Source organism: Callithrix jacchus, chromosome 4 (genome assembly GCF_049354715.1).
Source record: "Callithrix jacchus isolate 240 chromosome 4, calJac240_pri, whole genome shotgun sequence".
Classification (NCBI taxonomy): Eukaryota; Metazoa; Chordata; class Mammalia; order Primates; family Cebidae; genus Callithrix; species Callithrix jacchus.
The window spans coordinates 39,326,265-39,342,447 of record NC_133505.1 but is presented as its reverse complement, the minus strand read 5'-3'; the positions used below and the strand labels follow the sequence as shown (position 1 = coordinate 39,342,447).

Below are 16,183 nucleotides of genomic sequence, written 5' to 3'. Positions count from 1 at the left end.
ACCTTCCTGGCCCTTTTCCTATGCCCCTCATTTTTTTTTTAAATTTTTCTTTTAATTTTTTTTTTAAGTGGTCTTCTTTGATTCCAATCCCTCTCATTTATAAACGCATATCCTGTCTGGTGATGTGTATCGGTGTATCTTCATCTTTCAAAAAATGAGTCTCCTGGGCTGGGCGCGGTGGCTCAAGCCTGTAATCCCAGCACTTTGGGAGGCCGAGGCGGGTGGATCACGAGGTCAAGAGATCGAGACCATCCTGGTCAACATGGTGAAACCCTGTCTCTACTAAAAATACAAAAAATTAGTTGGGCATGGTGGCGCGTGCCTGTAATCCCAGCTACTCGGGAGACTGAAGCAGGAGAATTGCCTGAACCCAGGAGGCGGAGGTGAGCCGAGATCGTGCCATTGCACTCCAGCCTGGGTAACAAGAAACTCTGTCTCAAAAAAAAAAATGAGTCTCCTTATTCAATACCAGCCTTACCAACATGGTGAAACCCATCTCTATCAAAAATACAAAAATTAGGTGGAAGTGGATTCTACTACCTCAGCCTCCCGAGTAGCTGGGATTACAGGCACTGGTCACCACACCAGCTAATTTTTGTATTTTAGTAGAGATGGGTTTTCACCATGTTGGGCAGGCTGGTTTCGAACTTGTGACCTCAAGTGATCCTTCCGCCTTGACCTCCCAAAGTGCTTGGATTATAGATGTGAGCCACTGTGGCCAGCCCAGTTTAGTGGTTTTCTCAACATTGGCTGCACATTACAAACACCTGGACAGCTTTAAATATGTACATTGCCTACTTTGAGATTCTGAATTGGCCTGGGAGAGGCCTGGCATCTGTATATTTTTAGCATCCCTTAATGGTTTTATTATTCCATTAGGGTGGAAAGCCATGCTTGAAGCTAAAGTATTTATTCCCTCTACACCCTGGCAGGTATACAAAAAAAAAAAAAAATTAGCCAGGCATGGTGGCATATGTAGGCCCAGCTACTCAGGAGGCTAAGGATCAGTTGAGCTATGATCATACCACTGCACTTCTACCTAGGCAACAGAGTGAGAACCTGCCTCAAAGAAAAAAAAGTACAGAAAGCCCTAATTCCTGCTGTTTTGGCAGTTAAACTGCCTTTACTAACTGCTGTGATCAGAGGCTTTACTTCATCTTTTCTTTTTCTTTTTTTTTTTTTTTTTGAGATGGAGTTTCGCTGTTGTTACCCAGACTGGAGTGCAATGGCACGATCTCGGCTCACCGCAACCTCCGCCTTCTGGGTTCAAGCAATTCTCCTGCCTCAGCCTCCCAAGTAGCTGGAACTACAGGCATGCGCCACCATGCCCAGCTAATTTTTGAATTTTTAGTAGAGACAGGGTTTCACCATGTTGACCAGGATGGTCTCGATCTCTTGACCTCGTGATCCACCCGCCTCGGCCTCCCAAAGTGCTGGGATTATAGGCATGAGCCACCGCGCCTGGCCTGCTTCATCTTTTTTATGAATAAAACAGGCCTTTAAGAATTGGCTCATGACTCACAGTTCGAAAAAAAAAAAAAAAAAATTGGCTCAAAGGGCAGGCACAGTGGGTTATGCCGGCAATTCCAGCACTTTAAAAGGTTGAGGCAGGCGGATCACCCGAGGTCAGGTGTTCAAGACCAGCCTCTCCAACATGGCAAAATCCCATCTCTACTGAAAATACAAAAAATTAGCCAGGTGTGGTGGCAGGCACCTATAATCCCAGCTACTCTGGAGGCTGAGGCAGGAGAATCACTTGAACCCAGGAACAGAGGTTGCAGCGAGCCAGGGTTGCACCACTACACTCCAGCATGGGCAACAAGAGCAAAACTCCATCTCAAAAAAAAAAAAAGAATTGGCCCAAAAACCAAAGAAACTTACTATATTCCTTTTCTTTTAATATATTTTTTTTCTTTTTTTAAAGACGGGCTTTCACCATGTTGGTCAGGCTGGTCTTGAACTCCCGACCTCAGGTGATCCGCCCGCCTTAGCCTCCAAAGTGCTTGGATTACAAGCGTGAGCCACCATGCCCGGCCACTATATTCCTTTTCTTTTATACACTTTCAAGGAGGATTTCCAGTATTATGTCATCCCTAAAACATTTGATTTTCCTAAATGGTAAGGATTTACACAAAGGTGCACCATGGGGCTTTAACCATTTTATTTCTGTTTGTTGAGATAGTCTTGCTGTGTTGCCCAGGCTGGAGTGCAGTGGCACGATCTTGACTCACTGCAATCTCCACCTCCAGGGTTCAAGTGATTCTCCTGCCTCAGCCTCCTGAGTACATGCTCCATCATGGCCAACTAATTTTTGTACTTTTAGTAGAGACGGGGTTTCACCAGGTTGGTCAGGCTGGTCTCGAACTCCTAACCTTAGGTGATCCACCTGCCCTGCTTCGGCCTCCCAAAGTGCTGGGATTACAGGTGTGAGCCACCGTGTCCAGCCTGATTTTAGGGTAGATATCTCCAGGCTCAGTTTTGGGGGAGAAAGTGTTAAGGACACTTAACTGATATATCAGGAAGAACCTCTTCAGGAAAGGCTTTGTGTGGGAGGACAGCCCATTACCGGAATCTTCTCCCTTTTATGCTGTGCAGCTTTTTCTCCTTTCCTCATAATTAAATTTGCTATTTTTTAGAGTATCCATGAAAAAGGACAAAGAGGCTACTGTTTGTAAAATCTGAGGTAAAACCATCATTTAGAATCAGACAGGAACTACTAAATGCCAACAATATTCAGGCAGTGGGAAAAAAATCTTTGGCTCCTAAACCGTCATTTGTTGCTCTCTAATTTGACCTTGGATGCACTTCAAATGACCACTTCCATATGCTAAATTGTCAAAAAGGTTTTAGAATATCTAATGTAGAGGGAAATAAAATGAGGATTACGGAGTTGACCCAAAGAACCTGGCTCATCTTTCCTTTACTGCCATAGTCCCAAACTCTCACTCCTCCAGACTTACTAAAATAAGTACACTTAGGGTGACCATAGCTGAAAATGTTAGTCTACCTCACAAGTTCTGCTCAAAACGATCTCAGAATTTTTTTTTTTGAGACAGAATTTCCCTCTTGTTAACCAGACTGGAGTGCAATGGCTGGACCTCAGCTCACTTGCAGCCTCCACCTCCCAGGTTCAAGCAATTCTCCTGCCTCAGCTTTCTGAGTAGCTGGAATTACAGGCTCATGCAACCGCATCCAGCTAATTTTTGTATTTTTAGTAGGAGAGAGTTTTATCATATTGGTCAGGCTGGTCTCGAATGCCTGACCTCAGGTAATCCATCCGCCTCAGCCTCCCAAAATGCTGGGATTACAAGCGTGAGCCACTGTGCCCGGCTGATCTTAGAACTTTTGAAGTGAGGCCATTCAGACAAAATGCTTTATTTTAAAAGGAGGCAACAAAAGCTAAGTTAGTCTAAATAATTTGACTCGGTCACCCAAGTTGGGATTTGCAGAGCCGTGGTGTGGACCTGCATTTCATTGTTGCTGTTTTGCCCACCCCGTGAATTTTATTTCTATTATTTTTTGAGGCAGTGTTACTCTGTCACCCAGGCTGGAGTGCAGTGGTTCGATCTTGGCTCACAGCAACCTCCACCTACCGGGTTCAAGCAATTCTCCTGCCTCAGCCTCCCTAGTGCTGGGATTATAGGCACCCACCACCGTGCCCAGCTAATTTTATTTTATTTTTGTAGAGATGGGGTTTTGCCATGTTGGCCAGACTGGTCTTGAACTCCTGATCTCAAGTGATATGCCCGACTCAGCCTCCCTAAATGCTGGGTTTATAGGCATGAGCCGCCGGGCCCAGCCCATTTTATTTGATTGTAAAATTCTTTTAGTAAATTGACAAACCTTAGTTGTATATATTTACGAGGTACAAAGTGATATTACCTCTGAACACAATATGGAGTAATTAAATCAAGGTAATTAACATATCATCTCAAATATTTTTGTGATAAGAACACTTGAAATTTTGAAATATACAGGCCAGGTGAGGTGGCTCATGCCTGTAATCCCAGCACTTTGGGAAGCCAAGGTGGGTGGCTCAAGACCAAGGTCAGGAGTTCAAGACCAGCCTGGCCAAGATGGTGACACCCAGTCTGTACTAAAAATATAAAAATTAGCTGGGCATAGTGGCAGGTGCCTGTAATCCCAGCTACTCCGGAGGCTGAGGCAGAGAATTGTTTGAACCCAGAAGGCAAAGGTTGCAGTAAGCTGAGATCTCACCACTACACTCCAGCCTGGGCTACAGAGCAACACTCTGTCTCAAAAAAAAATAAAAAAAAAAGGAAAAAATATATATACACAACACACTATTAACTATGTTCACCATACCATCCAATAGATACCCCTCCCCACAAAAACAAAAACAGGCCAGCACAGTGGCTTACGCCTATAATCCCAGTAATTTGGGAGGCGTAGGCAAGGGAATAGCTTGAGCCAAAAAGTTTGAGGCCAACTTGTGCAACAGAGCAAGACTTGATATCTGCAAAAAAAAAAAAAAAAGCACATGCTTGTAGACCCAACTACTTAGGAGACTAAGGTGGGAGGATTGCTTGAACCCAGGAGTTCGATACTACAGTGAGCTTTACTATACTGTAGCCTGGGGGACAGAGCGATCGATATTCCATTAAAAAAAAAAAAATACAACTTATTCCTTCTGTCCGAGGCTTTATTCCCCTTGCACAACATCTTCGCATTCCCCTATCCCACACCTCTTGGTAACCACTTCTTCTCCACTTCTGAGTTCTACTGTTTAGATTCCACATTTAAATGAATATGCGCTGAGGTCAGATGATGGAGACCATCCTAACACAGTGAAACCCCATCTCTACTAAAAATGCAAAATATTAGCCAGGCATGTTGGCGGGCACCTGCAGTCCCAGCTACTCGAGGGGGCTGAGGAAGGAGAATCACTTGAACATGGGAGGCAGAGGTTGCAGTGAGCAGATATTGAACCACTGCACTCTAGCCTGGACCACAGAGGGAGACTCCGTCTAAAAAAAAAAAAAAAGAAAAGAAAAAAGAAAAGTGGGCTGGGCATGGTGGCTCAGGCTTGTAATCCTAGCACTCTGGGAGGCCAAGGTGGGTGGATCACCTGAGGTCAGCAGGTTCAAGACCAGCCTGGCCATCACGGTGAAACCCCATCTTTAAAAAAAAAAAAAAGAAAAAAGAAAAAGAAAAGAAAGGAAAAGTGAGCTTTTTTTTTTTTTTAATTAAAAGAGACAGGGTTTCACCATGTTGGCCAAGCTGGTCTTGAACTCCTGACCTCAGGTGATCCGCCTGCCTCGGCCTCCCAAAGTGCTGAGATTACAGGCGTGAGCCACCCCGCCCAGCCGAAAAGTGAGCACCTTTCTATGGACTCTACTCACTAAGTGCAGGAGGGAGAGAAATCGATCATGATCCCCTCTCAGAATCACCCCTCCCCTTCCCACCCCAGTTAACCTACCTTAACCACCCCTCCAACACCCTTCAGCAGGTGCCACCCCTACTTTTCCCTGAAACAAGCCCCTCTCTAATCAAAATGGGCACCTGCAATTTCTCTTAATACCCACAATTAAGTCCTAACAAAAACATTTGTAACACTTTTTTTTTTTAATGGTCGAGACTTGTAGTCCTAATTCTTACATATAACTTTCTTCAGAAATACTGTCATTTTCAGACTGTATGGAATTCAGACATTATCCCTCCCCCAAATATCCATTATCCCCCCATATCAACAAACAAGAACAAGTTTAACATTTTATTTTCCATATTTAAGTAAACAAAGTATAAAAACATACATTCTCAGCCTTTTTTGCAAAGCAAAAAAACAAAATCGTACAGAAGGTGGCAGTGTTGATTCATTTGAGGGGAACAAAACACCTTGACAGTAACAACTTAAATTAAATGCAAAGAATTCTAATGAACATACTGGTTGTACTACAAAAATGAAGCCAGCGAATTACCATCAGATTACAACTTAACATTGCAACAAAGTGAAGCAGCAAAGAGCTGAAACAGAAGACAGGAAAGTAGCAAAGTCCTTGAGTCCAAACTGTTCACGTCAAAGACAAACATACTAGGAGGAACAAAGGCCCCTAATCCACCTCCTCAATCGTGGGGCCTGACCCAGACCCTCCCTTGGGACCTTGAGCCCCAAAGCCCCCAGGACCGGGACCACCCGCACCCTGGTACAGTCCGCTGATGATGGGGTTACACACCTGCTCCAGCTCCTTCCTCTTGTGCTCAAACTCGTCCTTCTCGGCCAGGGTGTTGGCGTCCAGCCACGAGATGACCTCCTGACACTTGTCCAGCACCTTCTTCTTGTCCGCCTCGCTGATCTTGCCCTTGAGCCCCTCATCCTCCACGGCGCTCTTCATGTTGAAGGCGTACGACTCCAGGGCATTCTTGGCTGAAACCCTCTCGCGCTGCACCTCGTCCTCCGCCTTGTACTTCTCCGCCTCCTGCACCATGCGCTCGATCTCCTCCTTGCTCAGGCGGCCCTTGTCGTTGGTGATGGTGATCTTGTTGGCTTTGCCCGTGCTCTTGTCCATGGCCGTGACGTTCAGGATGCCGTTGGCGTCGATGTCGAAGGTCACCTCGATCTGGGGCACGCCTCTGGGGGCCGGAGGGATGCCGCTCAGCTCGAAGCGCCCCAACAGGTTGTTGTCCTTGGTCATGGCCCTCTCGCCCTCATACACCTGGATCAGCACCCCGGGCTGGTTGTCGGAGTAGGTGGTGAAGATCTGCGTCTGCTTCGTGGGGATGGTGGAGTTGCGCTTGATCAGGGCAGTCATCACGCCCCCGGCCGTCTCCAGCCCCAGCGACAGGGGAGCCACGTCCAGCAGCAGCAGGTCCTGCACGTTCTCGGACTTGTCCCCCATCAGGATGGCTGCCTGCACCGCCGCCCCATAGGCCACAGCCTCGTCGGGGTTGATGCTCTTGTTCAGGTCGCGCCCGTTGAAGAAGTCCTGCAGCAGCTTCTGCACCTTGGGGATGCGGGTAGAGCCCCCGACCAGGACCAGGTCGTGGATCTGGGCCTTGTCCAGCTTGGCGTCTCGCAGAGCCTTCTCCACGGGCTCCAGGGTGCTTCGGAACAGGTCCGAGCACAGCTCCTCGAACCTCGCCCTGGTGATGGACGTGTAGAAGTCGATGCCCTCAAACAGGGAGTCGATCTCCAGGCTGGCCTGGGTGCTGGACGACAGGGTCCTCTTGGCCCTCTCGCAGGCAGTGCGCAGCCGCCTCACGGCTCGCTTGTTCTGGCTGATGTCCTTCTTGTGTTTCCTCTTGAACTCTTCCACGAAGTGGTTCACCAGCCTGTTGTCAAAGTCCTCCCCACCCAAGTGGGTGTCCCCGGCCGTGGCCTTCACCTCGAAGATGCCGTCGTCGATGGTCAGGATGGACACGTCGAAGGTGCCCCCGCCCAGGTCAAAGATGAGCACGTTGCGCTCCCCCTTGCCGGTTCGGTCCAGGCCGTAGGCGATGGCGGCCGCCGTGGGCTCGTTGATGATCCGCAGAACGTTGAGCCCCGCGATCACCCCCGCATCCTTGGTGGCCTGGCGCTGCGAGTCGTTGAAGTAGGCCGGCACGGTGATCACCGCGTTGGTCACCGGATAGCCCAGGTACGCCTCGGCGATCTCCTTCATCTTGGTCAGCACCATGGACGAGATCTCCTCGGGGTAGAACGCCTTGGTCTCCCCCTTGTAGCTCACCTGCACCTTGGGCTTGTCTCCGTCGTTGATCACCTGGAACGGCCAGTGCTTCATGTCCGACTGCACCACCGGGTCGCCGAACTTGCGGCCGATCAGCCGCTTCGCGTCAAACACGGTGTTCTGCGGGTTCAGCGCCACCTGGTTCTTGGCCGCATCCCCGATGAGCCGCTCGGTGTCCGTGAAGGCCACGTAACTGGGGGTGGTGCGGTTGCCCTGGTCGTTGGCGATGATCTCCACCTTGCCGTGCTGGAACACCCCGACGCAGGAGTAGGTGGTGCCCAGGTCAATGCCGATCGCCGCGGCTTTGGCCATGCCGGTGCCCCGCTCTGTCTGCCGCGCTCCTCTGAGATTCGGGCCTGGAAACGGCGGACGGGATCCGCGACTTAGAGCTCGCTCCTTCCGGACGCCGGAAAGTCTATGCGCCGCTGCCTGGAGCCGCACAGGTTCGCTCTGGAAAGCCTTGGGACCGCGAAGTGGCTACAGGAGACGACAAAGAGCTGCAAAACCCGCTTCTGAGGCTGGCGGTTTTCCCTACCGCGCTCCCCTCGGCTTTTATAAATCGTCGCGGAGGCCCGCCTTTTCCCTTCTGAGCCAATCACCGAGCTGATGAGGCTGCCAGGTCGGGAATATTCCAGGGGTTTCGCCTCCCGTCCTGCCCCCAGCCTTCCTTGGGCCACTCAGAGGCCAGGGTTCCGCCCCCTGCTCAGAACTCTCCAGATTCTTCTGGGATTCACTGGAGGGGACAGGGGCCCTGAGAGAAAGGGGGAGTGGCGGTGGGAAGGGCGTTGGTCTCCATAGCGATGCTGGCCGCTTTCCCTTTATTGACAGGAAGGATCTGCGCTGGGCTTGTAATTTCAGGGCGGTGCGAGGTTGGTGGGATGCTTTTGCATACAACCAGAACCCGAAAGTTACCTTGCTTGTCGCAGGAGGCGGGGCATCGATGTGCCTAAGAGACTCTGATTGGACTGTGTCTGTGAAGGACTTGGGAGGTTTGGATCCTCTTTCCGAGGCACCTAACGGCCTAGTCTTGCCTGAGAAATGGCCGGGCTCTCACGGATGTTTTTTTCATCTTAGATTTGCAATGGGAAGAAGTAAAGATAATTCAATATAGTTTTTGACATATCTCTAACCTACAAGGATGCGACATCTGGGGATGGGAGCCTTTAATTTTTCACAAGGAGAGCAATTGTTTAAACCGCAGTTCTTAGCAAGGCAGGGGCACCCCTCCAGGAAGGGAGGCGCTGGCGGATAGTGGGTGGGGTGGGTCGGTCGCATCCCTGCCCCCGCCCTCAGCCGCTCCCCTTTGCTGCAACCAGGAGTTAGAAAAAATTTTTCTAGTATGTAGGCCATTCTTAAGGCTTTTGGGTTCCTCCGTTTCCGTCCCTATTTCTAGCTTGGGGTCCGGGACACCCTTTCTGTTTTCTCCTCAATTCCTGGTTCACTCCTGGACAATGTGTAGGACTAGGACCTCACAGTCCCGAATAAGATTTTCTGTCCCTAAAACCCCTAGGCTGTCCACCGTTTTTAGGTCAAATGTAACAAGATGATGAGTCTGGGAGGGAGGTGTGGGGGCTGTTGAGCACTCTTTAATATCAGGTAGTACAGCTGTTTGACAGGTGATCCTCTTTAATTAAACTGTGTGGAGTGACGCCGGAAAGCAGGAGGGCTGTGACCCAGATTCTAGTTACTAGCTCCTCTAAAATCTCAGGTTATTTGTGGTTGTTTGTTTTGATTCTCTGTCGCTCAGGCTGGAGTGCAGTGGTGCGATCTCGGCTTAAGGCAACCTCTGTCTCTAGTATTCAAGTCCTGCCTCGGCCTCCCAAGTAGCTGAAATTACAGGACGTGCCACCACGCCCAACTAATTTTTGTATTTTTAGTAGAGACGGGGTTTTGCCATGTTGGCCAGGTTGAATGTGTCTAAGTTTTTACACTAGATTCCAATTTCCTGCCGATTCTTCTTCCTCTTGTTTTAAATACAATTGCATTTAGTAATTTTTTGCCCCCCCCCCCCCGCTTTTTCTGAAAGGAAAATGTGAGGGGGTTGAATAGGACTGTGTTTACAATCTACCAAAGAGAGAGAGAAAAAAAAGAAAAAGAATAGCCTCATTGCCATGCCAATATTCCTTGAGCACAGGTGGAAGAAAGAAGTGATTGATGAAGGGAATAATCCTGCTTTTGAACACTTTGCTCAATTGGCATTCTTCACTTGTACACCTGCACGCGAAAACATACACACCTGTCCACTATCAAAACACCTCTTTCTAGAATTGAAGTATTCATTTGTTTCTAATTCACTGATCTAAACTGACGTTGCCAATAAATTGTGTTTTTGTTTGTTTGTTTGTTTTAAGAAACGGGGTTTCACCATGTTGGCCAGGAAGGTCTCAATCTCTTGACCTTGTGATTTGCCCACCTCCACCTCCCAAAGTGCTGGGATTACAGGAGTGAGCCACCAGGCCCGCCAATAAATTGCTTAACAATCTGGGTGTGTATGTGTAGGTAGGTGATAACTTTCACACTCAGCCATAGCTCCCTAATGAATCACCTCTCTAAACTAGTCAAACTGGTCAAACTTTAGGAGTTTTCCCAAACATTTCTCTATGAAATGTCTGGCTGGAGATTCCCCCAAACTTTCATCTTAGCTGTGTGGTGTATCAACACTTCCAGAGACCCTTAACTTCAACCCTCCCTCTGGAAGCTTCCTCACCCGCAGCTATTACCGCTGACAGTTCTGGATTCATACCTTCCCTTCTTCCAAATCTACAATTTAAAATACTTTGCTGATTCTACTGAAAGAAAAAAAAGGGGGGTGGGGGAGGGGGAGAAAAAAACCTCTCTATTGACATGAAGCAAACAAAGGGCATCACTGTCCCAACTGCCTGGCAAGTAGATGTGGTGATGGGGCCCCAAATCTTGGTGTTCTCCGGGTAGCAGAAAAATCCACTAAAAATGCTGCTTTTCTTGAATTAGTTGCACTAGTCTGGGTCTACAGTGCTATAGTTGACCTAGCTTTTTTTCTTTTTTTTGAGACAGAGTTTCGCTCTTGTTGCCCAGGCTGGAATGCAATGACATGATCTCAGCTCACCACAACCTCCGCCTCCCTGGTTCAAGCGATTCTTCTGCCTCAGACTCCTGAGTATCTGGGATTACAGGCACGCGCCACCACACCCAGCTAATTTTGTATTTTTAGTAGAGACAGGGTTTCTTCATGTTGGTCAGGTTGATCCTGACCTCAGGTGATCCTTCCACCTCAGCCTCCCAAAGTGCTGGGATTACAGGCATGAGCCACCCCGCCTGGTCTAGTTGACCTAGCTTTTAAGTGAAGCCTCTGTGGACTAGACTGGAAACCCATACGTCCATATTGCATGTCCATTTCCTGACAAGGAGAGGGTCACCTGAATTTTCATTTTTTCTTTTTTTTTGAGACGGAGTCTTGCTCTGTCGCCCAGGCTGGAGCGCAGTTTTGCCGTCTCGGCTCACTGCCACCTCCACCCGCCGGAGGTCAAGCAAGTCTCCTGCCTCAGCGTCCAGAGTAGCTGGAATTTCAGGCACGCGCCACTGTGCCAGGCTAATTTTTGTATTTTTAGTAGCAGTGGGATTTCTCCAGGCTGGTCTCAAACTCTTGACCTCAGGTGATCTGCCCATCTCAGCTTCTCTAAGTGCTGGGATTACAGGCATGAGCCATTGCACCGACCTTTTCTTTCCTTTTAGACTGGATGCTTCCCAAGGCAGAAATTCAGTCGCAAGTCTAATTGCAGTCTAAGGTGAATATATAAGAACCCCAAGAGATTTTTCAGAACTTTAATGTGATTAATTTCAAAATTAGGGTTTTATTGAATTCTGTGTTTGGAAGGATCAGAGCTCAGATTCCCCAATCTGAAAGCCAGGTCAGGTGCTTTGAAGAGGGCAAGAGAACTGAAGAGGGGGTACCAAGAACATGACTGCTACAGCAGTGCTGGGGAGGGGAGCTTCCTTCAGGCTGACGCTGCAGGGTCTTTTCCTTTCCTCTCCCTCTCCTTTTTATAGTTCCTCAAACAGTAGTTTTCTTAATTTTGTTCATTTTAGAAGGTGGTATAGGCTAGGCATGGTGGCTCAAGCCTATAATACCTGCACTTTGGGAGGCTAAGGTGGGTGGATCATCTGAGGTCAGGAGTTCGAGACCAGCCTGGCTAACATGGCGAAACCCCCACTCCACTAAAAAATACAAAAATTAGCCAGACATTGTGGTGCAAACCTGAAATCCCAGCTACTTGGGAGGCTGAGACAGGAGAATCACTTGAACCCGGGAGGCGAAGGTTGCAATGAGATTGTGCCATTGCACTCCAGCCTGATAGAATAAGACCCTATCTCAAAAATTAAATAGATGAATAAAAATAAAAGATGGTATAATTTTAAATTTATCCAGAAGAAAGCAAAAGAGTTAATTGATATAAAATCTAGAGCCAGGCATTCTTTTTTTTACCATGCCCAGCTAATTTTTTGTATTTTTAGTAGAGACGGGGTTTCACCATGTTGACCAGGATGGTCTCGATATCTTGACCCACCCGCCTCGGCCTCCCAAAGTGCTGGGATTATAGGTGTGAGCCACTGTGCCCGGCCCAGGCATTCTTAACTGAATGAATGACACATGCTTTAATGATAAAGAGAACCCTGACCATTTCCAGCAACATGGAGAGAAAACATCTGGGAAGGGAAAATTCTGGATATGTGCTCTACTTCTTTAGTGAGGCTGTTTTTCTTTTCAACAAGGAAGCATTTGTAAATTGACTAAATAACACAGATTTCTACGTGTTGATCTCTAAAACCGAATTAACAATATCTGGACTGGGTGTGGTGGGTGTGGACTTCCCTCCTGGCTGTTGCACTCTTTGGACTCAGGACCACAGCTCCTACAAGCTCTTGCCCTCTCCACCTTCCAGCTCAGGCCTGTAATCCCAGTGTTTTAGGAAGTCAAGGCAGGCACTTGAACTCAGGAGTCCAAGATCAGCCTGGGAACATAGTGGGACACTGCCTCTACCAAAAACTTTAAAAATTAGCTGGGCACAGTGGCGGGTGCCTGTAGTCCCAGCTACTTGGAAGGCTGAGGCAGGAGGATGGCTTGAGCACAAGAGGTCAAGGCTGCAGTGAGCTATGATCACGCCACTGCACTCCAGCCTGGGCGACAGAGATCCTGTCTCAGAAAAATATTTTTCTTTTCCCTACATGATCAAAGAAAATATTACCTCCCTCCTTTTATTGGAGATCCCATACTCTCAGATATGACGGGTAGTCATTCTTATTGAGGTGTTTAAAAGTTGGGGACGATTATTAGGACTATAGCTGCTGCTTTCGGCTTTATGTAAAAACTGTCCTAAGAACTGCCGGCACAGGTCATTCACTCAAACCTTCTCATTTTCAAAGACAGCACCAAGGATCAAAAAAGTTCAGTGGCTTGATGTGATCACCCAGATGACAGGTTACAGAACTGGTGATTGGATCCACATGTTCTCACACTCATTTTGTACTCCCACCCACATGGCTCATCAACCTAACTGGATTTTGTTTGATTTTAGTTTTGCGGTTAGACCTAATTGTTTTATTCTCTGAGGAGAAAATCAAATGAACACAGTGTTGGCCTCTACAAGCATTAAGAGCACCACGAGTTGTGATAAGCCAGGGACTCCCCTCCTGGCTGCTGCTCCACTCTACAGATTCCCTACCTCAGCGCCTACAATCTCTTGCCTTCTCCACCTTCCAGCTCTCCCAGCCCTGCCTCTCCTTTCTGATAGAACAGATTGCCCAGGCAGAAAGAGAGGAAAGGAGGGGGGAGCCCTGTTACTATGGCAAGGCTGGTATATAGTTCACGAAATCTTCTGGACGTTAAATGTAGAGTCTGACTAAGCTTGAAGTTCTAGGGCGGGTTGGCGAGGGGAGGGAGAGAGACTTGGGTAGCGCAATTTGTTGGGGAGTGTCCCTAGGAATGACACAGCAGTTCCCACCTTGGAGGTCTGAAAAGTCTAGAAACTTCGGGCAGAGTCAGCAACGGTGAAAAGGGCCTGAGACCCAAGGGCGGAAAAGCGGGGGGGGGGGGGGGGGGGGGGGGGGCGGGGCGGGGCGCGGCGCGGTGGGGCGGGGGTGGTAATCGGGAAGGATAGACACGACTGCTGGGGCCCGAGGGCGGGGCAGGCTGCGGGGCTGCCCGTCCGGCGCCTGTGTTTTCGGGTTTTTTTTCCTAAAAACGGATTAAAGGAAGAAAAAAGAAAGACCTTTCGAGTGTCTCTCATGCTAGGTAACTTAAAAGACGAAAATATTGATGAGTTTTCTAACTTTCGTACAACTAAATCAGATGCATTGTGTGGCTAAAGGCGAGTAGAGAAGGTCCCCACATCCCGTAGCCAGCGCGCACCGGGCAGCGCCTAATCGCGCCACTGAAGGGAGAGGAGGGGACGGAGTCGGTGGGGCAACTTTTCCCTGCCGTCAGCTCCCCTCCTGGTTCTAGTCCCCCGCCCCGTGAGGCATCAGGAACGTAAGAAAATTAGACTCTCGGGAGTGACTCTCGGTTGCTGGGCTCCTCCTTAATCCCAACCGGTGAACTTCCTCCATCCCTCCCCCAGTGCCTTCCCTTCCAATTTTTTTTTTTTTTTTAACTTTTTTTGAGACAAGGTCTCGCTCTGTCTCCCAGGCTGGAGTGCAGTGGCGCAATCACGGCTCACTGCAGCCTCGATCTCCCAGGCTCAAGCGATCCTCCCGCCTCAGCCTCCCGGGTAGCTGGGACCCCAGGCCCGCGCCACGGTGCCCGGCTCCTTTCTCTCCTCCACTTCTTGATGGATCTGGACGTGAGCCAGTGGAGTGGGGCGGGTTTAACTCCGTGTCTGGAATGCTTCGCTGCCCTACTCTTCAAACATCCCTTTAAATGGTGATGCTAGGAAAGGACGAGGGCCCGGTGGGCTTGCTCCCTCTGGCTGAACTGCACCTGATAGATACCGCAGGAGCATTTCCCAAGGGGACTGATTTAGATTAGTTAGAGGGAGGAATGGCGGCTGTCACCATTTTTTATGTTCACGTAAGGATCGCTCCCTCAGAAATCGCCAGTATTGGCTCCCCCCTGAAGTAACCTCATTTCCTCTTCTAGCCTAAAGCCATATTATTTCTGCCTACTTCTCTCACATCTATACATCTATAAAACACTGTAGTTAAGGCCGGGCATAGTGGCTCACGCCTGTAATCCAAGCACTTTGGAGGCCAAGGCGGGCAGATCGCCTGAGGTCGGAAGTTCAAGACCAGCCTGACCAACATGGTGAAACCCCGTCTTTAAAAAAATAAAATAAAAATAAAAAATACTGTAGTTAATTTTGTGTTGTTTTGGTATCTTTTTCATCTTTTGAGGATGACAAGAACTCTAAAGACCAGGAATAACATTAAGTGTATATGTTACTAATAAAAGGAAAATCCTGGGCCCAAAAGCCATATAAAATCAAATTTGTTATCATGGCCTGCTGCCTTCTGAGGCCTGGCATAGGAAGGCAGGAGGTGATTGGAATCGAGAGGATACCTTATTTATATTTGTTTTTCCATACCTGTGGTTATTTTTCCTATTGCACTTTTCCTCCTTCAAAGTTCCTCTGCTACTCAGAACATCACTTCGTTCACAGATGGGACTGCATTCTCTTTGCTAATTCAACAGCTCCCTCAATGTCTTTTCTTGAGGTTACAAAGTGTATTTTTTAATATTCTTTAATAAATATTTTCGCCTCTTACAGATTGAACAAAGTGAATATTTGAAGGTGCAGTACTCAATGCTAGGGTATGCAGGCAAGCAGCAATTCACATGTATTTCTTGTTAAAACACCTACTAATAACGTTGACTGACAGGGCCATAGGAACTCTCTTACTGTGTCCATTCAATGTTACGTCTGATGATTTCTCTACTGTGTCAACAAAGGCCTTGGTAGGTCCTTCCCAATAGCCACCCTTTTCCAACTACCCTTTTCCCCACCCCATGACACAGTAGTAGTAGTGACTCCTGGTTTAGAGTCACTATAGGGTCTGCAAATCAGAGTCACAAGTGCTACTGCAGCTCTGAAGGGGAGAGGAGGTCCTATAGCGAAGGCATATTCCAATGAAGATTAATTTACATTGTGGCCATAGAGTCCACGGTCCTACAGTTTAACTACCATAAGAGATAAGTGTTCCTCTATAGGCTGGCCTGGAAACCTAACTACTCGTATTTATTTTCCATTTCCCAAATTCCAAGGCAAGGTCTACCTGTATGTGTCCTTTCCCGTAGTAACACTGGATTTTCTTCCTAACAAGTATTTAGTGAATGGTTTGATGGGCTTTGAGGTACACATAAGCCCATGAAGTGCTTTTATGTAACCTTGATACAGTTGATTTTTTGAGACGGAGTCTCACTCTGTTGCCCAGGCTGGAGTGCAGTGGCACAATCTCGGCTCATTGCAACCTACACCTCATGGGTTCAAGTGATTCTCCTGCCTCAGGCTCCTGAGTAGCTGGGATTA

At 48.2% G+C, this 16,183-nt stretch overlaps 1 protein-coding gene across 1 annotated transcript; it reads right to left on the bottom strand.

Moving 5' to 3' along the window:
* Window positions 1-5,721: 5,721 nt before the first annotated feature.
* HSPA1B (heat shock protein family A (Hsp70) member 1B) lies at window positions 5,722-8,213 on the bottom strand. The gene has a single exon (XM_035295283.3). The coding sequence runs from the start codon at window positions 7,995-7,997 to the stop codon at window positions 6,072-6,074; it is 1,926 nt and encodes a 641-aa protein (XP_035151174.1). The 5' UTR covers window positions 7,998-8,213; the 3' UTR covers window positions 5,722-6,071.
* Between the last annotated feature and the right edge of the window lie 7,970 nt (window positions 8,214-16,183).

Bases quoted from the DNA above. Each gene is read 5' to 3' on its own strand.
- HSPA1B (XM_035295283.3), bottom strand. From the start codon at position 7,997: ATGGCCAAAGCCGCGGCGATCGGCATTGACCTGGGCACCACCTACTCC.